Source organism: Heterocephalus glaber, unplaced genomic scaffold (genome assembly GCF_053883595.1).
Source record: "Heterocephalus glaber isolate CG9 unplaced genomic scaffold, H.glaber_assembly_v1.0 deba00001610, whole genome shotgun sequence".
In the NCBI taxonomy this organism is placed as follows: domain Eukaryota; kingdom Metazoa; phylum Chordata; class Mammalia; order Rodentia; family Bathyergidae; genus Heterocephalus; species Heterocephalus glaber.
Genome location: NW_028258381.1, coordinates 24,121,076 through 24,145,192, shown reverse-complemented (window position 1 = coordinate 24,145,192; position 24,117 = coordinate 24,121,076). Strand labels below are relative to the sequence as shown.

General features: G+C 45.5%; 1 protein-coding gene across 5 annotated transcripts in view; it reads left to right on the top strand.

Annotated features, from left to right (window-relative positions):
- The first annotated feature begins 2,479 nt into the window (after positions 1-2,479).
- Agfg2 (ArfGAP with FG repeats 2) overlaps positions 2,480-24,117 on the top strand; it is a 29,632-nt gene continuing 7,994 nt past the window's right edge. For 4 of the 5 annotated variants that reach the window (XM_087196367.1, XM_087196365.1, XM_087196366.1 and 1 more), the window contains exons 1-7: positions 2,480-2,905; positions 13,978-14,071; positions 15,742-15,857; positions 17,517-17,670; positions 19,036-19,201; positions 20,026-20,151; positions 21,072-21,104. In XM_087196367.1, the coding sequence (XP_087052493.1) occupies positions 2,685-2,905; positions 13,978-14,071; positions 15,742-15,857; positions 17,517-17,670; positions 19,036-19,201; positions 20,026-20,151; positions 21,072-21,104 (910 nt within the window). In that variant the 5' untranslated portion in view covers positions 2,480-2,684. Of the gene's footprint in view, positions 2,906-12,145; positions 13,863-13,977; positions 14,072-15,741; positions 15,858-17,516; positions 17,671-19,035; positions 19,202-20,025; positions 20,152-21,071; positions 21,105-24,117 lie in introns of those variants that run through there. The other variant, XM_087196368.1, reaches the window with a different exon arrangement.

Below are 24,117 nucleotides of genomic sequence, written 5' to 3'. Positions count from 1 at the left end.
AGCAAATGTTCTAATTTTTTCCTTCACTCACTGTTGGTTGTAGCTCAATTTACCAATTTGTTTAAGGTTTCAAGATGGGAAGAAATAACCCTTGGTTAATGAGAAACTAGAAAAGGAATGGGAACACTTGGAATTGTGAACTCTGAAAAAGTTCAGAGGAATTGTTGAAAGCTCCCTGAGATGTCCCTTCTGAGGATCTGAATATGACTTGGTGTTGCCTACTTTTAGGCACATTTGTGGCTGTGGTAACTGAAGAAGTGAAATGGAGTACATATGGCGACATCCAGGACTCATTTCTGGGCTCCCTTCTATACTCTGACTACATGCTGTACCCAAGCAGCTTCTCACAGAGCTACATAACTCCAATGTTGATGGCTTTCAAACCTCTATTTCCAGCTCTAGTTTCATCTGGAAATCCAGACTATACATCTACCTGCCTACTTGATCAACCCACTGGAGGACTCACAAAGATCTCAAAATAACATACCTAAGTAACACTGATTCCTATCAACCCCTAAAATGCTCTTCTGTCAGTCTAACCTTTCTCCATAAATGGCACCATGTGCCACTCAGTTGCTCAAAACAAGAATCTAGAGCTCCCCTCTCCAATTTGGTAACCATTAATGATATGTGGCTACCTAAATTTAAATTTTAATTAAATAGGGCTTTGGACATAGCTCAGAGGTAGAACACTTGCCTAGCATGTGTGAGGCCCTGGGTTCAATCCTCAGAATAATAATAATGTCTATGTTATTATATATTATAATATATAACAATATATTATATAATATATAAAATGTAATTTATATTATATATTAATAATGTAAATGTAATATATATATTATTATTATTATCATTTCAGTCTCAGTTTTTCTAGCCACATTTCAAGTCTTTAACAGCCACGTGTAGCTACTATATTGTAAGTCAAGATACAGAACATTTTCATCATCAGAGAAAGTTGACATCAGTTCCTCTTTTTGTCCCCTCATACCTAATCCACTAACAATTCTGAAGATTTTACCCCAAAACATTCCCTGAATCAATCCACTTCTCTCCAAGTTCCTTCTACTACTCTGGTCAATACTAGTATCATCCACCATCTACTTGGACTGCTGAAATCACTTCTTCCAATCTCACCCATAATCTGGACTTCCAATCTTACCCATAACCATTTCTCCTACAGTGGACAGAATGATCTTTTTTAAAAATGAAAATCATAACAAGTCTTACCCCTACTACAACTTTTCTAATAATTTCTGCGGCAGAGACCATGCTTTTATCCTTACATCCCTTCCCGCCTTCTAACTCAGTAATAGAACCTCTGGAATTTAGGCAAGCACATAGAAGGCCAAAGTAAATCCATTTTCCAGAGTCTTTAAACTTAGGTGTGGTCACATCATAAAGCTTTAACCAATGAGATGAGAGCCTGTGAGGTTGTGTGCAATTTCCTGACATGTCCTTAAAACCAGTGGGGCTTTTTCTGCTACTTTAACCACCGTGATGGCTGAAGCTAGACTAGAACATGGGGTGAACTTGGGAGTGGATGCGCTGAAGAGCAACACAACTGAAGAAACTTGGGTCCTGCACACAGTTTGGGGCTTTTCATCATACGGGGAAACTATGTACTTACTACATAGCTTCCCATCACACTTAGAAAATCCAAAGTCTGGAAGGTTCTTCATGACATGGTTCCACTCCAAGAAAATCCTCTCTACTTTCCCCTCACTCACCATCCTCTAACCATGCTGGCTTTTCATTTGTTTTGTGTCTGCTCTTACCCTCCAGAATTTAAGTGCCACAAGGGCAGGGATTTATTTTGGTTGGTTCACTGCTAACGCATTCTCAGTGTCTAAAATGTGCTCAAAACCTACCACTCAAGTGTTTATCAAATAAATAATTCCACCAGGGGGGTGGTTTAAAGCAGGGTTTTTAAAAAATTCACAAGACTCAGATTCGAACAACGACCCACGCACCAGTTGTGTGATCTGCTGCAAATGTCTAACCTGACTGTAAAATGAAGATTCCACCTATGACTTGGGAAAAAATGAAATGGCCTTTCAAAAAAAACTCTCTCCTCCCTCCTTTCCCTTCTTACTCTCAGCCCCTCGAATGGCCATTTTCCTCCTCTGTCTGTCACTGCGCAGACTAGAGCAAGTCTTTGAAATTTGGCGGGAATTATCTTTACTTTTGTAGGACTAGAGCTGTCCACGCTCAGGACCCCGCCTCTGTCTGGCGCGCTAACTTTACAACCTCGACAGCCAATGAGAATTAGCGTAGGAGCTCCAGTGCCTAGAAGTCACCAATCGAAACTGGGAGGCGGGCCTTAGTGGAAACAGTGGCGAGAGGAGGCGGGGACAGAGAGAAGGCACGCACAGACAAGGTCGCTTCGGGCCAATGAGAGAGGCTCGAGGCCTGAAGGCAGTGGGGCGTGGCGTTGGCGGCTCCGGCACCCGGAGGCGGTCCCAGGTTGGGCCATTCAGAGCGAGGAGGTGGGAGAAGGCTAACCAATCAGCGTTCAGGACAGACGAGGCAGGGGCGGCTGAGTCTGGAGCCGACGCTGCCGGCTTCCTAGCTTCTCTGTCAGGGTTGCCCGGCGTGCGAAGGCGGCGGAGGCGGGAAGGCGGCAGTGGTTGAAGGAGCGGTTGCTGGTCTAGCCGGGAGGAGGTCGCGGGGTGTGGACAACGATGGTGATGGCGGCCAAAAAGGGTCCAGGTCCTGGTGGCGGGGTTGGCGGAGGAAAGGCGGAGGCGGAGGCGGCCTCGGAGGTGTGGTGCCGCCGGGTGCGGGAGCTGGGCGGCTGCAGCCAGGCCGGGAACCGCCACTGCTTCGAATGCGCCCAGCGCGGGGTCACCTACGTGGATATCACCGTGGGCAGCTTCGTGTGCACCACCTGCTCCGGCCTCCTGTGAGTGGACCGGCGCCGGGGGAGGGGAAGGGGGGAGGACGGTGAAGGAAGGCCAGATAGCTGGCGTAGGGGATCGCGGGGCCAGGGCGATCGGGGAGACCGGGATCAGGCCGGACGTGGGGCGAGAGAGGGTCAGCTGCCGCAGGGGAGGGGAGGCGCAGGGGCGAGAAGACCAGGCTCGCGTTGCGAGTCGCGTGGCGGAGGCAAGGGTGGGGGCTGAGGAAGGACGCCCGGAGAGCCGAGAGAAACTCCCAAGGGAAGCCAGGGGAACTGCAGGTGGGGAGGGACAAAGTGTGGAGAATTGAAGGGAAGGGCGCGCGGGGGGGGGGGGGGAATTAAAGGGCCAGAAAATGACATGTACCTTTAAAGGGAACTTCAAGTAGGTGAAAACCAAAAAGGAAAGAGATAGGGAAAGCTGGGCTCAAAACAAAGAAAGATCTTTCTTCTTTCTGGCTTGTGCCCCTCCTGGAGTGTGAGCTGCAGAAGCCAACTGAAAATAGGTGAGTTAACCCAGGTTGACAGCTAGAGATAGTGGTGTGGTCCAGGGTTCAGGTGCAGAGCCTTATCTTGCAGGGCTTTGGAATGCTAGCCTCGGGGTAGGCTGGTTACGAAAGATAAGGGGAGTTGAGAACGATTGGGTTATCCTGGTGAAGAGTGGAACTTTTCCAAAGGTGTGGGGATCTGGATGAGCGGTTCTTAAGTGTATTCATTTGTACCTTTAAGCGCCTTGTTGCTTGTTGCCATGGCTACCGTAGATCAAGGCGGTAGCATCCAATAAACTTTCTAAATTGAGGAAAGGGGGCTTTGCTGTATAGCCTGCAGTGCTACCCTTGGTACTTACACAGAATTTGGTCATGCCAGAGCTACTTGAGAGCTACAGTTCAAGCCCAGATTTCTAGTCATACAGTAATCTCCCCTTTAGGGAATTATTTGATTAGATGCATGACTAACATCTGATACTGGCCGTAGATCGCTGGTTTTTATGTTTGATAATGAATTTATTTTACCTGGGTTTTAATTCTATCTTAATAGACTATTTTATTTTTTAGCAAGGAAAGCTTTCCTCGACCATAAACCTGTAGGAAGCAATAAACAAGCTGTATTGTTTTTGTATGACAGATGGGAGAACAGAAGTAAAGAGAGGTGTAGCAACTTATCCAGTGCCAGATGGGGCTTGCTTTCAGCATTTGCTCTTTGATATTAGTTATGATCATGGCAGACCAGAAATGAAGATCCAGGTCTCCTTAGATACAGCTTAGAACTATTTTTCCACCCTGTTTTTATCTTCTATGTCAAATTTCTATGTTCTGATCAACCTCACTCATATGTTTTGAGGATGAAGCTGATTTTGATCTAACTCTTGGGACAATGATTTGGAACCCAAACAGGGAAAGCTTGTGTGTCATAAGACGGAGACTTAAGACAACAAGAGGAGGAACAAGTTTTAGGAGTACTTACAGTGTAGGTAAAAAAGAAAACAACAGTTTCCTGAAGATGCTGTTATGAAAAGGAAGATCTTATTGTAGTGTCTGAGGAGAAGTAAAGAGAAGTGGAGCAATAGCATTGATGATCCAGCTAGCAACACTGGTCCTAGGCTGAAAATGTCAGAAAATGGTGTTAATTCATTCCCAGAGTTAGCAGTGATGGCATGAAAGATAAAACTGAATAAATGGGAAGTGCGACATCATTCTCATTGTTTTCTAGATCCTGGTTTAAAGTATCCTACAAATAATTTTTCTATAATGAATATCCCTCAGTCAGGACGGAAGGAAAGTCAAGGGATCTGGGCCACATTAAAATCCTGATTTCTTTTACTGGTAAAGTCAGATCATTAAATATCACTCTACAGGGCTGGGGATTTAGCTCAGTGGCACCGCGCCTACCTTGCAGGCGAAAGGTCCTGAGTTCAATCCCTGTACCAAAAAGAGAAGGAAAAAAAATACATACATACATATATATATATATATATATCTCACTCAATAGTTTGCAGAACCATAACCCCTTTACCCCTGTGGTTGGTTTCGCTATTGTCATCTCACCAGGGAAAGGTCAGACACCCAGATCTGGTGGCCACGGCCTAGGGATTGATAGTTTAACAGGTGAGGGACTGCAAGAGGACTGGCTCTCTCTAGGGTGTATTTTCCTCAAGTTGGCAAACTGAGTGGAGCTTAGCTCCTTAGGAACTTACATTCCAATCCAACCAAGTAAGAAGACTCTATCAGCCCTTTTATGGTTTCAGGAAATTCTAGAAAAGGCGTTTTCGGCTAATATTTTGGTAAAGCATTATAAGAATCACCAAGGGTATGATTCTCAAGGTGGTAGACTCTAGGGAACATATTTTGGTGGGTAGGAAATGAGATGCAAGGGCAACCCTTTGCAAGCAGGAAATAAGAGCAGAGTGAAGGAGCAAGAGGCTAGACCAAAACGGAGCATGGTAGCACGTGCCAGTAATCTCAGCACTTCACTCTGGGAGACTGAGGCAGGAGGATCACAAATTCAAGCCCAGCCTGGGGAATTTAGTGACATAGTGAGATCCTGTCTCAAAATTTAAGGGTGGGGGGCTTCCTCAGTACCAAAGGGGGAAAAAAGTCCAAGCCAATGAATGAAACTGAACTGAAGGCATATTGAGGTTAGAAGGAGCGAAATAACAGGAGAAACTCCGAGAAAGCTGGAGTTTGCCTGGCTGAGACTGCCAGTGTGGCCTAGGGCGAGGCATATAATAAACCATTTAAAAGGGTCTTAAAGTATTGCTTGGCTCCTTACTGTGGGAAGGGTTAGAAGCTGGCAGGTGGGCCCCAGGCAGACTTCCTGGCAGGGAATGATTCTCACTGTGCCAGGTGAGGAGAGGTCACCAGCAGTCCAGCCAAGGGCCAGGGATTTAGCTCAGTGGTTTTGCTGCCTGCTGCACAAGCTCAAGGACCCGAGTTGGATCCCCAGTACCAAAAAAAAAAAAAACAGTCCAGCCAACAACAGAGAGCCATGGCTTCCTTGTGGCGCATAGACCAGGTAGCATCTTTGGTCCACCCACTTGGTTGCTCATAAATTAGGCTTTTGTGGTGGTAGGAAGTAAAAATTGTGGTAGGGCAACAGCCTACACTTTTATTCATTCAGTTAGTCAACAAATATTTATTGAGTACCCCGAGAACCTAAAACACTGTTTTCTTTTGGTTTGGTTTGATTTTTTTTTATTTTTTAGAGACAGGGTCTTGTTTTGTAGTACAGCCTGGTTTGAAGTCACTGTGTAGCCCAAGCTGGCCTCAACTCATGGTGATCTTCCTACCTCAGCCTCCCAAGTGCTGGGATTATAGGTATGCACCACCATGCCTAGCTTTTTGTTTTGTTTTAGTTTGTTTTGGTTTTTGAAACACTATTTCAGATACTGGAGATATGGTGGTGACAAAGTCCCCATCTTCATGAAGCTTTCCTGCTAGCAGTTGCCATGGACGGTGAATACAGTGGACCCTTGACTTACAAACTCGATTGGTTCCTGACGGCTGGTTGTAACTCAAGTTGGTTGTAAGTCAATATAGCTGAGATCTGGATGTTTACCTGGGTACACACTGTAGATAACAAGAGGCAGATGAATCTTCCATTAACCTAATTAACCCAAATTGTTCGTATGTCAGGCTGGTCATAACTTGAGGGTCCACTGTAAGTCCTTCTTTACATGATTGTATGTAGTGCTAGGTGCTATAAAGTGAAGGTTCAGTTCAGTATGGATTAGACAATGATGGGAGCTCATATTGAGGTGTGAAGCAAAGAGAAGAAATATTCTTTGTTAAAATAAGAAGCATAATAGCTGGGTGTGGAAGAGCACCTATAGTGCTCTGGGAGGCTGAGGCAGGAGGGTCACAAGTTTGTGCCTAGCCTGGGGCAACTTAGTGACTTAGTGAGACCCTTTGTCAAAATAAAACAAAAAAAATTTTTTAAGGGCTAGTAATGTAGCTCATTGTGACGGTCTGAGTTCAATCTCTAGTACCTTAAAAAATTAAGAACATATTGAGGGAAAATTTGGAAATGGCATTCTTAGCCAGAGAAAGGAGACAGCAGGATTGTTTTTTTTTTTAAAGGCCAGTTTTCTGATGACTGTGTTCCAAATCTGTGTCTCCCTTGGGGGAGGGAGGCTTCTCGGGGCAGCACAGAGCTGCCAGGGCTCCCAGCTGGCTGGATTGGCTGGTGTATCAAAATTGACTATCACAGCCAAAGTTGAGCTTCCTAAGATCTGAAGACAAATTTACATTCTAAAATTGGTGGGTGGGTGTGATTATGCCTTCATCCTTGTATGCATGAGTTCATTCTTCCTCTCCCTTCTTTAATGAGAAATGTTTTCTCAGCTATAGCACAAAGTTATAGCATTGGTGTGAGGCCCTGAGAGAGAGGCTGCTAGTTTGTGCCGTTTCTAAATTTACATATGTGCTGCCACAATTGTAGGTCCCAAATTTGACCTAGTTTTACTAATTTGGTTTTCTTCCAATACCTAATTTCCTTAACCTGGATTTGAATCCTTTTAATTTCCCTAACATATACATATGTTTGTATATCTAGTTATAGTTCTGACTCTGCTACTGGAGGGTGAACCTGCCATTTAATGCTTTAGATGAGGTAAAAAATTTCCCCTAAATGCTGGACATGGTGGTGCACATCTATAAATCCCAGCACTGTGGGAGGCTGAGACAGGAGGATTGCAAATTTGAGCCCAGCCTGAGAAACTTAGCAAGACCCTGTCTAAAAATTTAAAAAGGCTGGGGTTGTAGCTCAGTAAAAGGCCCTGGGTTCAGTGGCCGAGAGAGAGAGAGAGAGAGAGAGAGAGAGAGAGAGAGAGAGAGAGAGAGAGAGAGAGAGAGAGAAGAGAGAAAGAAAAGAAAAGAAAGGAGCAAGCCACTAAAAAGGATCTATTTTCAAAGTGATGCCTTAAATGTTCTTTCTTCTCTTTCTGTTTGCCTGAATGGCTTTGTGGATAAACCCACTGTTTAGAAAGAAAATGGACGTCAAAATCTGAGGTCTCATTGACATCAGGGATGGGCACTTTTGACACTGAATTTTTTCAGCAAAATATGACAAGCTTCTATGGCTTAGCTGTTTGGGTCCTTCTTTAATCCTTTAGGTCTTGATGATGGATATTTATCTTCTCCTCCTCATTCTCTTCTTCCTCCTCCTTTTTCTCCTCTTCCTCCTTCCCCTCCTCTCCCTGCCCCCCAGTACTGGGGATTGAACCCAGGAAGCACTGAGCTGTATCCTCAGCTCTTTAAGTTTTTGTCTTTGTTTGTTTTTTGATTTTTGAGACAGTCTCCCTTTGTAGTTTAGGCTGGCCATGAACTCGGTGTGTAGCCCAGGCTGGCCTTGGGCTCATGGTGAGCCTCCTGCCTCTGTCTCCTGAGTGCTGGGATTACAGGCATACGCCACCACACTCAGCTCTTTTATAAGTTTTGAGACTGAGTCTCACTAGGTTGCCTAGGCTTGCTTGCAACATATGCACCTCCTGCCTCAGCTTCCCAAGTAGCTGGGATTTCAGGCATCCGCCAGCATACCCAGCTATATATTTGTCTCTTCTACTTCTGTCCAGCTTTACTGTGAGAACTGGAGTCAGACTGAAGGTGGGCAGAGCTCTAGGCTGGGTGTCAAGAGATGTATTTGACAGCTCTCCATTTGTGACAAGTTCCTACACGACATGTGCCTTAGTTTCCCTGTCTGGCTGGTTAGTAGTGGTTCCTCATTGAAGTAGTTTCATCTCCCTGGAAGGAAAGAATGTCACGTGTTGTTCACTAATTCAGTACTTTCCCATCTGTCCAGCTTGGGTTTTTTTGTTTTTTGTTTTGTTTTTTTTGGTACCAGGGATCAAACTTGGGTCCTTGCGCTTGTGCAGCAGGCGGCGAAACCACTGAGCTAAATGCCCGGCCCCCCCATCTGTCCAGCTTGGAGAGGTGAACGTGTACCTTGTCCCTGTGTAGTCGCATCACTCCCTCGCCACCTGCCCCCACTTTCACATTCTCTGCTGGTCGCAGGTGGACTAGACAGTCTGCCCTAAAGAAGTAAGCAGTTACCAGAAGGAGATGAAAAAGGAGCGAAGGGAAAAAATTCGAAAGGATTGAGGTTGAGCCTGAAAGGAAAGTATCTGGTAATGCTAGCTGGCCCCTACCTAGCTCTGCACAGTAGGAAGTTGTTTAGCATTACTTCTGAAGAACAAAGGAAATGAGTTGAAGCAGAATTTAGATAAGGAAGAGGTTTCCTGAAATTAGTGAAATTGGCCTGGGGGCAGGGCATTAGGAGAGCCTTCTTCCTCTTTGGGACTATTGAAAGTAGTTTGAGCCCAAGAAAAGAGTGAGTGAAAGTGATGAGCTGTCCTCCCTCAGAGGCCCAGGAGTAGGAACCCAGATGCAAAGAAGCAATCTAGGGTGTAGGAATCTGAGCACACATATTTAGAGGCGAAGAACTCCCAAGTTCAAATTTGGCACAAATCAAAGAACTTGGATGCTGGGTGTAACTGGTTTTTTTCCACTGTTGACCTGGCAGAACCTTCTTATCTGAGCAGCTGAGCAGGTTTGATGTTTTTATGAAGCCAGGTAGAAGCAAAATATAGGCCAGCTTGAGGGTGATGACCACAGAAAAACAAAAGGTGTGGTATTTGTGGACATAGTTGTGTGATTAATAGAACCAAGAGGGAGGGGGAAAAAGAATCAGGCTGCACTGGGCCAGTATTTCACAGTATAGTACTGCAAGTGCTGTTAGGTGGCCAGTGAAAAAGAAACGAAAGGAGATAAAAAGGAACTGACTGGTTTTAGGCCTGAGTCCTAGTAACGCACTAGGTTTTGAATGGAAAAACTTACTCTATTCTGGGCAAATACATTTATCCCTTATTTCCCTAGCACCTCCTGAGTGACAGAATGGATTTGTTGTGATAACTGAAGGGCAGTGCCTCCCTCTGACTTTCTTTTGGGAAGAAACTGGCAGTTGTGTTGGGGACACGAGGTGCACGTCCAAGGGTTGGGTCTGTTGAATTCCAGGCCAGTGACTCACCTCTGGCCCTCAGCGTGACCCTGGTGTACCCACGAAGCGCTACACACCTAGACCATTTGCTGTCAGCTGCTGCAGGGGCTGGCTGGTTTCTAAATTGCTTCTCTCTGCCAGCAGTGGCGTCCTTATGATTCAGAAAGCAATAGTCTGACTCACAGGCCCTGCAACTAGGCCCTCTTTCTGGGTTGCAGTGTGTTGCCTTGTCAGAATCCTCCCTGCCCCCAGACCATGGCTCTGGTTATACATAATCCAGCCTACAGATACCAAGGTCAGAGCAAGGCTGTTTGTACTGTGCTGTGGAAACATCCTGTTCTATCAGATTCATTTGGCCCAGGGCATTTAAATCACTTCTTACTTTCTCTGCCTTCCCTTCGCCCTGTCATCTTCTCCCCCTCAGAAAAAGCCTCCAGTCAAGTCGTAAGAAGCTGTTGTTCTAGTGGCCCCTTTTGATTGATGTCTGGGTGAGGTTCCCCCCTCCTAAGAAGGAAGCGCCTCCCTGTTTACACTTCGCTAACAGTTCCTCCTGTCCTTTCAGGAAATGTCAATGACCTTCTTGCCATAGGCTTAGGATCTGTTTTTCTAACGTAAACAGAACAGGTTTTGCCATTCCTGTGACCGCTGCTCTTCCTTCCTGGCTGCTGCATCCTGGAGCCAGGTTCTTCTTGATCTGTCAGTGTCAGCCAGAATGACCTCTCATGCGGAGGGAGAAGTGCCCTGTGTGGGCTTCAGAGGTTCTCCTCTTCAGCCCCTGCAGTCAGAGATGAGGTCCTGTCATTTCTGCATCCCCAGAAGTGCCTCCCATGAGGTCTCTTGTTTGGCAAAGTACATATTTAGTAGAAGGTGGTGAAGGACAGGACCAAGATGGTAGGGACAGTGAGGCGACTCTGAGCAGGCTTCAGGGAGGCCTTGGCATTAGAGAGGGGAAGACCTCGGGTTGCGGTGACAAAGAGCAACGGAAAGAGTGTAAGAGCAGGCTGGAATTAAAGGGAAACCTAACCGGGCCATTAGCCAGACAAGCCTTGGGAGAGAAAACTGGACTATCTGGGAAGTTCAGGGCCTGTGGTATTTAAGAGCTATTGTTTGATATGGAGGGCCAAAGCCTTGTTTTTGTTTCCCTGCTTTGAGCTTCCCATAGGGCATCAGACCTCTCTGATGTTGCTTGTCTTTTCTAAGGGCATCCCGAGACCTTTCACTGAAAAGTCTAGCAACAGAATTGTTCAAAAGGACCTTAACTGGAGCCTTCCCGGTCCCATCCTTTGTTAGATTCCCTTACTGACTAATTTATCATCCCAGAGAGTGGCTGTTCACTGGCACTGTGTCATCCGTCCCCACCCCTCTGCCTTCACTTACACCGACATGTGCACTGCTGTTCTCCAGACCTGACACAAGCACCTTTGTTCTGCATGTGCACCTGTGCGCGTGAATGAGTGTGAATGAGTATGTGACTTCTTTCTGGATTTTTAGGATTTCGGTTTGGAAAATATCATCTCTTTGTTCCCCCTTTGTTTTCCTGAGGACATCAGCCAAGATCCTATTCCAGACTCAGTCATCCCTGGGTATCTTTGAGGGGATTGGTTCTGCAACCCCTGCCCCAAATCCACAATGGCCAAGTCCTTTATATAAAAATGGTGTGGTATTTTCTTCACACATCCTTTTGTTTTGTTTGGTTTGGGGTTTTTTTGGCAGTACTGGAGATTGAACCCACGGCCTTGACATTGAGCAACATCCCCAGCCCTTTTTTTTTTTTTTTTGGTACCAGGGATCGAACTTGGGTCCTTGCGCTTGCGCAGCAGGCGGTGAAACCACTGAGCTAAATTCCCAGCCCTTTTTTATTTTTTATTTTAAAACAAAGTCTCACTAAGTTGCCCAGGGTGGGCTTGAACTTGTGATCTTCCTGCCTCAGCCTCCCAGACTGCTGGGATTATAAACATGCAGCACCGCACCAGGCTCCTCCTATACACTTCAAATGCTCTCCAGGCTATTTATAATGTAAATGCTCCCTATGTAACTAGTGGTTCTTAGGGAATCGTGACAGGGAAAAAAGTCTGTACATGTTCAGCACAGATGCAGTTTTCCCCCAGATATTTTCAATCCACGGGTGACTCCATGGCTGCAGATCTCATGGATATGAAGGGCTGGCTATAATTTTAACATCCAGACTTGTGCAGTTTTTAAAAGTCCAAAGAGGCCTCATCAGCTGAGATTATCTTCCTTGCATATATGCCTGTGATCTTCTCTAATTTATTTATTTAGTGGCTTGGTTACTTTTCTCTTGTTGCTGAGACAAAATACCCAGCACCCAAAGTTAAAGGGAAAAGGGTGTATTTACCCAAAAGGTTTTAGAGATTTTAGTCCATAATCAGCTGGTTCCAAGGCAGGGTGGCTTGGCAAAGAGGAATCACAGAGGAGAAACAGTTCATAGTGCCCACAAGGTAACAAAAGCAACAAGGGACCTTAACAGGTCTTTCTACCCCTTTTATCTAATCCAAGCTACTTAGGGCAGGTAGCATTCACACCTTTAATCCTGGTGCCCTTGAATCAATTCCAGTGTCACAACTCTAGATCCAGCCACCTCTGAAAAAGCCCAACCTATGACCGCATGATGCTTTGTGGGGACATCTAGAATGATTTTTTTTTTTGGTACTGGGGATCGAACTTGGGTCCTTATGCTTGCGAGGGAGGCAGCAGAACCACTGAGCTAAATACCCGGCCCTGTGGGGACATCTAGACACAAGCCGTAACATTTAGGTTTGGCCGGTTATAATAGAAGGGCAGTTGCTGTAGACCTTAAGGTGTAAGAAATGAAAATTGCTGCAGCCCCGCCAGGTTTAGCCCTGGGTTCCCCTGTTAGGATGGAGGCTCCAGAGACCAGTGAGTGGAGGCAGGGAAGCCTTCTTTTCTGCCCTTGTCCCCACCGGCTTCCTGTGGGCAGAACTGGGCTCCCACAGAGGTAACAGAACATTCAGAACAGGCACAAAAGCATCGTGACAGGATCTGTATTCCTGGCCCAGGCCTCCTCATGGCTCATGGTTGAACTTGAGTTCTTCCTGCTTTATTGAAAGATCTATGCATAAAAAAAAAAAAGAAAGCCTGGAACATTTCTTTTCTTAAAGATGACTTCTTAGCTGGGCGTGGTAGTGTACGCCTGTAATCCTGGGTTCCTAGGAGGCTGAGCCAGGAGGGTCATAAATTCCAGCCCAATCTGGGCAATTTAGTGATGTTGTGAAACCCTGTCTCAGAATAAAAAAGGACTGGTGATGTCACTCAGTGGGAAGGCCCTGGGTTTAATCCCTAGTACCGAAAAGAAAAAAAAAAAGGAAAAAAGATGATTTACTGAAAGAAGGGGATCTCCCTCCATCCTCTCTGAACCCCACCACTCCATCCTTTTGAGGAGACAAGAGGAGAAGCGACTGCCTTAGGATTCTGTTTTTGGTCCGCACCTCCTGCCTTTGTTAGTGTTATCAGGAATCCTTTTGGGCCTTCATTTTTCCCTTCCCTTATACTTGAGAAATTTATGTTTTTGTGGCTTTGGGACCTCGGGATATGCTACAGGTCTGAAACAATGACTTATCAGGAAATGGGGCGCACGTCTGAGGGGCCAGAAGTAGCCCCTTGGCCTGCACGTGAACACAGGGCCTGCTGGGATCCGAGCCAGCATAGAGGAGGCTTCTGGAGGGCAGGCTGTGCCTTCCCTCCCCAGGATGAGCAGCACTGCAGTCTGTGGCTCTCTTCCTGTCTCTCACGGGAAGCTCCAAAGCCTCTGTGTTTCCCCGTCTTTCCCGGAATTAGGAAGTAGCTCACGGTGCCGAGGATGGAACCCAGGGCCTTGCGCACACTGAGCAAGTGCTCTGCCACTGAACTGAGCTCCAGCCCAGCCCTGGGCGGTGGTCTTTCCTTCCAGCCTGGCCTGTGCACTGTTTTACTCTTTCTCCCTCTCCCTCCTCCTGTAAGTTAGACCTGCCTCACTAACCGTGTGTGCTTCTCTTGCTTCCTGTCTCCCTCCCACAGGAGAGGCCTGAACCCCCCTCATGCTTCTCTTGCTTCCTGTCTCCCTCCCACAGGAGAGGCCTGAACCCCCCTCATCGCGTCAAGTCCATATCCATGACAACTTTCACAGAGCCTGAGGTAGTATTCCTGCAGTCTCGTGGAAATGAGGTGAGCTGCCCCTCAGGGGGCCGTCAGAAAGCTGCCGTTGCCCTGCCTGCCAGTGGAGCTTTGCCTCAGTATCATAGAAAACCCCACAGTTTCCTTTTGGGGTTGAGTTTCTCTTAATTTTTTAGTATATGAGATTTTTCTGTTTCGTTTTTTGGATTGAACTCAGGGGCTTTGCACTAAGCTATATCCCCAGTTCTTTTTTATTTTTTTATTTCGAGACAGAGTCTCACTAAGTTTCTCAGGCAGCTCTTGAACTTGTGATTCTCCTGCTTCAGGTATCACATGTACACCACCACAGCCAGCCAGTAGATGAGATTTCTTACCAATGTGTATTTGAGTATTTACCTACAGAACCTTAGTTATACAAATGTGGTTTGTCGGGCTGGGGATTTAGCTCAGTGGTTCCACCGCCTGCTTTGTAAGCACAGGGTCCTGAGTTCAATCCCCGGCACCAAAAAAAAAAAAAAAAAAAAAAAATGTGGTTTGTCTATACCCCTTTATGAGGGATCAACAGAAGGAGAAACATCTTTGTAGGGTGGCCCCTAGGCACTCAGGGAACTGGTTAGAAGTGTGTGCTGATTGTATTCAGAGACACCTGGGCCCACCCCTGGACTAGAGCTGGGGAGAGCTCCGCTCCCTTGAGCCTTGATTACGTGTACTTAAATCCATGTCATTTACTTGCAAGTCAGTTAAAACCCTTCCCTAGCTAAATCTGCTGATTGGGAGTTACTGCCCTTGGTGTGAGCAGTACTTTTAGCTTACAGATGAATGGGTTACTTACAGGGTAAAATCAGCGGCTCAGAAAATTGTCCTTGACCTCATCCCCATCCAAACCTAGTTCTTTAATTCTCATGGCTCTGTGCTTTCCTTTTTCACTATGGATAATCATGTGTAATTATAAATTTATCTTTACTTGTCTACAGCACAGACACCCCATTAGATTAGCAACTCTGTGAGGATGGGAGTCTGATTTGTAGGTACCAGGGGCAATCAAAATATACAGCAAATGTTTCAATTTTTAAAATTTATTACAGTGAAAGAAACATTGCCATGATCCCCCTCAGAATGCCCCCTCACTTCTATCCCATCGTTCTGGCCACTTTCTGAAGCAGTTCTGCAAATCCTCATTCATGTTTTTATGCAGTGTGATAAAAATCCAGTGAATGCGGCTGTTCAGTGCCATCCAATGGGAAGAGAGTCTTATAAAAACATGACAGAGTGTCCACATTACCTTGTTCACTCCATCTGGCACTGTGTGACTTCTGGCTCTTCCCCAGAGTCAAAATGACCGTGGATGGGAGACATTTTTTAATTGATTTAGGGCATAAATGCAGCCACAACTGTACAACTACAGACACTCACAAAAGAGGATTCCAGAACTGCTTCAGAAAGTGGGAAGAACAAAGGGATGTGTTCAAAGTGAGGAGGAGTATTTTGAGGGAGATTGATGACAATGTGTCTTTTACTGTAATACATTTTTTTAAAAGTTAAACATTTACCATATTTTTTATCATACCTCATATATCCAGATCCTAGCACTGTGTTCAAGTTCAATAAATCTATTGATGGAAACATTGAAAGTGGTATATTGAGGAATGATATATTCATTCATATTTCATATTTCATGCTTTCTGCTCCAGCTCCTCTGTCACCTGGTTCTGTTCCTTCAGGTCTGCAGGAAGATCTGGCTAGGTCTTTTTGATGCTCGGACATCTTTAATACCAGATTCCAGGGATCCCCAGAAGGTGAAGGAGTTTCTCCAGGAAAAATATGAAAAGAAAAGATGGTAAGGAAGAAGAAAGAGATTGCTGTGGAGACATGTGTCCAACACATGCTTCCTCTGACGGTCTGGTTTCCAAGGGGTGTGGGCATTTCTCATAGGCTGGGCTTGGGTTGAATCTGTTCCACTCAGATTCAATCAGGGCTAATTTCTGACTTCAGAATAATCAACCTGAAAAAACAGTGTGTTCTCAGCTGCTAACTCTGCAGCTTTTGGAAAGACTGTAGATTGGAGTGGGGAGAGAGGCTTATGGGAGTGGGGGTAGTTTTTATAGCTCAACTGATCTCATATATGGGAAGAGATGGCTGAATGCACATGACCTATAGCCTTATCCATTGAGCCCATCATTTTATTCATGGTTTTCTATTTTCCTGATGAAGAAAACAGCAGTTCCATTCTCCTTCGCTTTCTGTCTCCAGGTTTTCTCTCCAGTTGTTTGGTCTTTGGGGCATATATCTGTTGGGGCTGGGGGTGACTTTAAAGTGGGGAAGACAACACAGAAAACAAGGAAATTGACATTGATAAAACCATGTTTTTGATCAGCAGGAGGATCACTGTGAGTTCAAGGCCAGCCTGAATTACAGAGCAAGACTCTGTCTCAAAAACAAACATGCTTTTGAATCTCATCATCATGTGTCAGAATTAAGATGTTTCCTGGATAGGGACTACATATACCATAGTGGGAAGAGTTCTTTTTTCATGTGGTTCTTAGGATCGAACCCAGGGACTCCTCACTGAGCTACATTCCCAGGGCACTCCCCCCTTTTCCTATTTTTTATTTTTAGACAAAGTCTTGCTAAATTGCCCAAGCTGAGCATGAACTTAGGATCCTTCTGCCTCAGCCTCCCATGGTGAAAGGATTACAGGGATCTTATCAGCTGTGGAAGGCAATCTTATCAGAAGTTGCAGGACCTGGGAGACAGGACAGTCTGTGAGCACTAAGAGAATGAGAGGCAGACACCTTCTCTGTGGACTGAGAAGGACTGAAGAAGAAATACCCAGGAAGTGAAAAGGGGCACCTTGACAACAAGTTGGAAAATAGGACTCAACATCATTGGATATGAAACCCAGTGGTTTAAAATGTCAAAACAGGAGGAAGTCAGGAGCAACCCAGAGCAAACTGAACATTCCTGCAGAAAAAATGAACAAGAAGGGCTGAGATTTAGCTCAGTGGTGTCGAACCTGCATTGCAAGCACAAGGTCCTGAGTTCGATCCCCAGTGCTGGGGTAGGGGATGAACAAGATGTTTGAGAGCACGCTCAACAAAGACAGAATGTTCTTTCTTTTTTTTCTTTTTTTTTCTTTTTTTGCGCAGTACTGGGGATTAGACCCAGGGCCTCATGCGTGCTAGGCAGGCATTGTACCACTGAGCTACACTCCAGTCCCAAGAAAGGCAGAACTTTCAAAGTTGCTAAATTCCCTTACTCCTAAAGAGAGAATCTGGGGCCGGGGATTTAGCTCAGTGGTTTTGCCGCCTGCTGTGCAAGTGGAAGGACCCAAGTTCGATCCCTGGTACCAAAAATAAATAAATAAATAAATAGAGAATCTGTAAAGGAAATATGAGAAAGGACTTTGACCTCTGTAACCTGTGTTTTCCCAAGAGCCTTATCTGAGCACGGGCCAAGGTTTCTGCCCTCTTTACAGCCTGCCTATTCTTTCTCAAAGGTACGTCCCCCCAGACCAAGTCAAGGGACCCGCTTATACCAAAGGCAGTGTCTCCACTCCTGTCCAGGGCTCCATGCCAGAAGGGAAGCCGCAGAGGACACTTCTGGGGGACCCTGTGCCATCTGTCACAGATGCTGCTGCCTCCTCAAGCCAGGTACCTGTCAGACCTGCCCTGCACATGGATGTGCGGATTTGGGTGAGGTAGGGTGAGACAGGTGCCGCTGTCCTAAATCACACGACAGTAGAAGAGCTGGAAGTTGGTCCTCAGCCCTGCTGTTCCCCATAGCTGGCGTCTCTCACCCCAGACCTTGCATCCCTCGGAAGACAGGAAATGGTGTGTGAGGAAGTCAGCAGCAGCTCCAATCCTGACCATTCCCTCTAAGGAAACAGAGGGCCCAGGACACTGTCGGGCGCTGTATTCCTGTGTATTTCAGAGTTACCTTGACTAATGTGCTCTAAAATATGCAGTTCTGGGCCGGAGATTTAGCTCAGTGGCACTGTGCCTTCCTTGCAAGTGCAAGGTCCTGAGTTTGATCCCCAGTACCGCAAAAAAAAAAAAAGTGAAAGTTTAAAATTCTTTTTATACTATTACAGTAAAAGACACATTGCAATGAATCCCCCTCTTCTTTTTTTTTTCTTTTTTTTGTTACCAGGGATCGAAGTCAGGTCCTTCCGCTTGCTTAGCAGGCAGCGAAACCACTGAGCTAAATCCCCGGCCCGAGTCCCCCTCTTCTATTGATCTTGCCACTTTCTGAAGCAGTTCTGGAAGTCCTCTCTCATGAGTGTCTTTATGAGGTATGATCAAAATCGTGGGAGTTTGATCCCTGGTACCAAAAAAAAAAAAAATGTTGGGCTGAGGATTTAGCTCAGTGGTTTCGCCGCCTGCTGCGCAAGCACAAGGACCCAAGTTCGATCCCCGGTACCAGAAAAAAAAAAATGTGGTGAATGGTGCTGCTGGTAAGTACTATCCAATGGAAAGACAAGCAGTAAAAACTTGATGGAGTGTCCTGTCCACCTTATTCACTAGATCTGGGACCATGCAACTTTTGGCTCTTCCTTAAAGTCAAAATGACTTTTTTAATTGATTCAGGACATTGAAGCAGCCACAACAGTGCAACTAAGGACACTTAGGAAAGAGGACTTCCAGAGCTGCTTCAGCAAGTGGCAGTCAAAAAACAAAACAAAACAAACGGGAAGCAAAGTGGCAGGAATGATGGGATGAGCATGTTCAAAAGGAGGGAAAGCATTTTGAGGGGGATTCATGACAATGTACCTTACTATAATTTTTTAAAATTTTAAACACTATATTTTTAAGTCGAATCTCATAGTTAGAAGATGAATTAGATTTGAGTTCGGAGAGGAGCTAAGACACCTTCTGCCTGGGAAGCCTCTCAGTTGAGGGCAGTTGCTCACTCTGCTCTCTCCATTTGCCCGTCTGTTGGGGCAGCCTGGGGAGCCATCAAGGGGCCTGGGTCCTCTCTGGGATTCTAAGTGCCACATGCAATTCTTCTCCTCCAAGTTTGTCAGTCAGTCTCAGGCTCGGACAGCCCAGGCCCGGAGCTCCCAGCCTCCTCCCCTCTCCTCTGCCAAGAAAGCCAGCACCGATCTGCTGGCTGACATCGGTGGAGACCCCTTTGCTGCTCCGCAGGCAACACCATCTTTTGCTGTCTTCCCAGCCTTTGCAGGTAAGCAGGCACTGCAGTGAGAACCTCCCTGCAATGCACGGGCCAGTAACACAACACATTCAGTCACTCGAGCGCCCAAGTTGTCTGTGACTCTTGATCTCCTCACTCTGATGAAGTGATAGTTGTTCGGAAGCAGCATGCCTGGGAGGCCTGGGGTGGAATCATGTGGCAGTGATTACGTATGGCGTTACATATGGCCATAAAGTATTAGAGCGGGAGGTGGGGGGGCTCCTAGCCCCTCCTCTTAGAACCCTAAAGGAGCCTTTTTGTTACTTTCTCTCGATTAAGATGGGAGGAAGTGGATTATCATGTGTTCGATTTCCCCTGCCCTCTTCTCAGACATCAGTAGCAGCAGAGGGTCGAACAAAGTTGTACAGCATCTAATTTCCCTTTTTCTTTTTCAGGTCCCTTCCCTCACCAAAAAACAAAAGAAAGAAAAAATTTTTTTTCACATGATTCTCCCCCAAAACTAGGCCCTAACAAAAACATGCCTCATAGATCAGAGTAAAAGATGCAGGGAGGGCCAGGGATTTAGCTCAGTGGTTCCAGTGCTTGCCGCGCAAGGTCCTGAGTTCTATCCCCGGTACCAAAAAAAAAAAAAAAAAAAGATGCAGGGAGTGAACTTGGAGACTTCCAGTGCCCCAGTCCCCACATGAGTCTGGCTCTCAGCCTCAGGGCACTGCCCTGTTCCTCTGAAGGGGGCTCTGGACAAGTAGATGTTCCCTGAGAGTGGTCTTTGGCCTGTAGAATGAGTAGATATGCAATTATGTGTAATTATGCAGAAGATTTTCTCTGTACAACTTTGATATTCCCTCTACCTATAGGCCAGACACCTTCCCGTGGGGGCTTTGCCAACTTTGATGCCTTCGGCAGCAGTCCCAGCTCTTCTGCCTTTGGAAGCCTCCCTCCTGCAGGCCAAGCCCCCTTCCAGGCCCAGCCAGGGCCCGCAGGTAAATCGCCACCCACTGCCTTTCTCTCTTCCAGTCCACATCCATGCATCGCCCTTCATTCATGTCCCCATTGACCTCATAAAGGAGGTGGTGGGCCGGGAATTTAGCTCAGTGGTTTCGCCTCCTGCTGCGCAAGCGCAAGGACTCGAGTTCGATCCCCGGTACCAAAAAATAAATAAATAAAGGCAGTGGCGCCAAGAAGCTGTCCCATGTGTGATGCATGCCTGTCAGGAGAGAGGGTGCTGTGGCCCTATTTTTCACATAAGGAACTGGCCACAATGGCAGCAGGGGCTGTGCGCGTTCTACACTAGATGATTTCTGACTGGGAAATGAGAAAGACCTGAGTCCTAGAAAAATTGAGCATGGATGGGAATTTTTCTCTAAAGTGCTCTGACTGTGTGATATACTGCCCCCAAAGGGTCAAAGGACTGGGTCAAGTTCCAGGTCTTCTCCAGAAGTCCTCAACACCCCTCTAAGAGCAAAGGCCTGCAAAGTCCAAGTGCAGGAGGCTCTGAAGGCCTTTTTTTTCTTTTGGCGGTACCAGGGATTGAGCTCAGGACCTTGAGCTTGCAAGGGAAGGAACAGTGCCACTGAGCTAAATCCCTGGCCCCAATGTGTTTTTGTTTTGTTTTGTTTTGTTTTGTTTGTACTGGGGATCAAACTTGGGACCCTGCGCTTGCGAGGCAGGCACCGGAACCACTGAGCTAAATCCCTGGCCCCTCTGAAGGCCTTTTTAAACCATTGGATTCCTCCCAGACAGCAGTGTGCACAGCCTCAGGGCTGCCTCCTCCTCCAGACATCCTGGACTGGAGGAAGGCAGCTGGAGCGCTGTAGACCCAGATGTCTGTGGACAAGCCAATGACTCACTCTCTTTCTCCCTTTCTTTCCCCTCCCTCTCCCTTCTCCACCCTCACCGCCAGCCAGTCGGATGCTAACTGGAAGTTACAGCTTTGGTAAGTTATTCTTCCCACCCCACAGCCTACCCAAGCTCCTCTGATCATACAGTTTTGCATTCTGAAAGGATCCATGCACAGTTTGACCAGGGCTTTGTGGCAGAGCATGTACTTAGCATGTGTGAGCCCCTGGGTTCAATACTCACCACCTGCCAAAACCCTAAGTTATCACCATCAAGCTGTTTTATAGACAAAGGAGTTAATCAGCCGACCTAACCGTGAGGCCCACAAAGAGGCAAAGCTGAGACTTTCCCCTGTGCTACTGAGAACTACTGAGCTGCTTTTATTTTGATTTTATTTTTAATGGAACAATAAGAGACATATTAATAAAAGTTAAAACTCACAAGGAAGTTCTCACAGTCATGTACTTAAAGTAACTGAAGTGAATCTTGAGGTTCTCAAAGCAAGGGCCAGGGATTGCTCAGTGGTTCCGGTGCCTGCCTCGCAAGCGCAAGGTCCCGAGTTCAATCCCAAGTACAAAAAAAAAAAAAGAATTAGAGATTCTCAGAGCGAAACCTATTAGACATGATGAGCATTTAATGAATCAACAGAGTAGACTATAATATACTCTCTCACAAGCCTTACACACACTAAGCGTGTGCTCTACTACTGAGCTATATTTCCAGCATGGACTATATGGAGTGTGATCAAAAAATATGGTGAATGTTTAATTTTTTAAAAAATTTATTACAGTAAAAGGTTTATTGCCATCAATCCACCTCAAAATATTCCCCCTCATTTTGAACGTGCATATCCCATCATTCTTGCCATTTTCTTTTTTTTTTTTTTGATACCGGGGATCGAACTCGGGACCTTGTGCTTACGAGGCAGGTGCTGGAACCACTGAGCTAAATCCCTGGCCCCATTCTTGGCCATTTTCTGTAGCAGTTCTGGAAGTCCTCTTTCATGAGTGTCTTCAGTTGCCATGTCTTGGCTATTTCAATGCCTGAATCAGTTTGAAACATTTACTTTTCGTGGTCACTTGACTTTGAGGAATACCCCAAAGTTATATGGTGCCAGGTCCAGTGAGTAAGGTGGATGAGGACACACTGTAATTTTTTTAAGAACTCAAAATATATTTTATTTAGCATGTTTTAAAAATTAAAAATAAGAAATAGGTTGGTAGTTATTTAAACTCATGCAAGATTTAGAAATGAAGTTTGAAATGTAAACTGTATTTATCCCTATCTTATAAAAGTTTTAACTCATTCAACATAAACATTTGCCACATGCCAGGTGGTATGCTAGCTACCAAGAATATAAATATGAAAATATATGAATCTTGACACCTAAGAAATACCACTTATTTTCACACTATAATGTTTTTATTTGATAGAAATGGCCATAATTGGGCTGGGGATTTAGCTCAGTGGTTCTGTTGCTTCCCTTGTAAGCGCAAGGACCCGAGTTCAATCCCTGGTACCAAAAAAAAAAAAAAAAAAAGGAAATGGCCATAATTGTTTGATCAACATAAGGTGATCATAACCTAATACAATGACTGTTTAAATTTTTAAAATGTATTGCAGGGCCAGGGATTTAGCTCAGTGGCACCACGCCTGCCTCACAAGCAACTGCAAGGTCCTGAGTTCGATCCCTGATGCCAAAAAAAAAAGTCTTGCAGTTAAAAATATATTGCCATTAAAAATACATACATAAGGGCCAGGGATTTAACTCAGTGGTTTCGCTGCCTGCTGCACAAGTACAAGGACCCAAGTTTGATCCCTGGTACCAAAAATAATAAAAAATAAAAAATACATACATATTGCCATTAGTACCCCTCAGAATACTTAAAACACCCCCTCAATTCAAACACACTCATCCCATTGTTCTTTTTTTTTAATCCCATTGTTCTTGACGTGTCTTTTACTGTATTAAATTTAAACATTATTGTACCTTTTGATCACCATATTATTTTCAAACTTATAACCCTGTTATAATTTGACCATGTACTAGGAAACAAAATCTCTGTAAATTCAAAAACAGATACTGCACAAGTCATGTTGTATATGGTAATAGATGTCCTAAATGAACATTAAAGCTTTGAAACAGGAAGAAGATACAACATAGAAAGCAGAAAAAAGTTAATATCCAAAAGCATTTGTGAAACTCATGCATAAGCCAGAAAGAATGGGGTTAACAGACAAGGGATAAAAGCAGATGATACTCAGAAAAAAATATGGAGCCAGGCATGATGGTGCACGCCTGTAGTCCCAGCACTTGGGAGGCTGAGGCAGGAGGATTGCTGTGAGTTCGAGACCAGCTTGGGCTATATAGTGAGTTCAAGGCCAGCCTGAACTACACAGTGAGACCCGGTCTTAAAAAAAAAAAGAAAAGAAAAGAAATAAAGAAAGAAAAAATATGAAAGTATCCTCAACCTAGCTAATCAGAAACTCAAATAAGGATAATAAATATTGACAAAAAATGTAAAGAATGATAATGGCCCATGCATGGGAAAATGGACCCTTTTGTACACCACTGGCAGGAATATAAATGGATACAGGAATATCCGGTTTATCAAGAGTTGCTTTCCTTGGAATTGGAGCACTAGATGAGACAGCCAAGATAAGGTTATTTCTTTTTTTATTTTATTTTCATGGTGCTGGGAGTTGAACCCAGCGCCTCATGCGTGTCAAGCACATGTCCAGCGCTGAGCCGCACCCGAACCCAAGGGTGTGAAACGGCTTCCTGGCAGAGGATTGTGTCAAGACACTGCTTACCGGGCAGACCCAGAGAGAGGAGTCTGTAGGCACTGAATGCTTTGTCCAGTGTCTGCTCATCTCAGAAAGCAAACACTGCAACCAAATTCAGAGCCAACCAACATTAGGCTCCTGCCGTCGCCAAGAGCTTTTACAGAGATTGTCCACAAGATCCCCACTCTGCAGCTGAGAAAACTGGCTCACATGAGCAGTGACTTGGCTAAAAGCAAATGCTACTGAGTGGCAGACCCCCATTCTCTCTCTCTCTCTCTCTCTCTCTCTCTCTCGCTCGCTCTCGCTCTCGCTCTCTCGCTCTC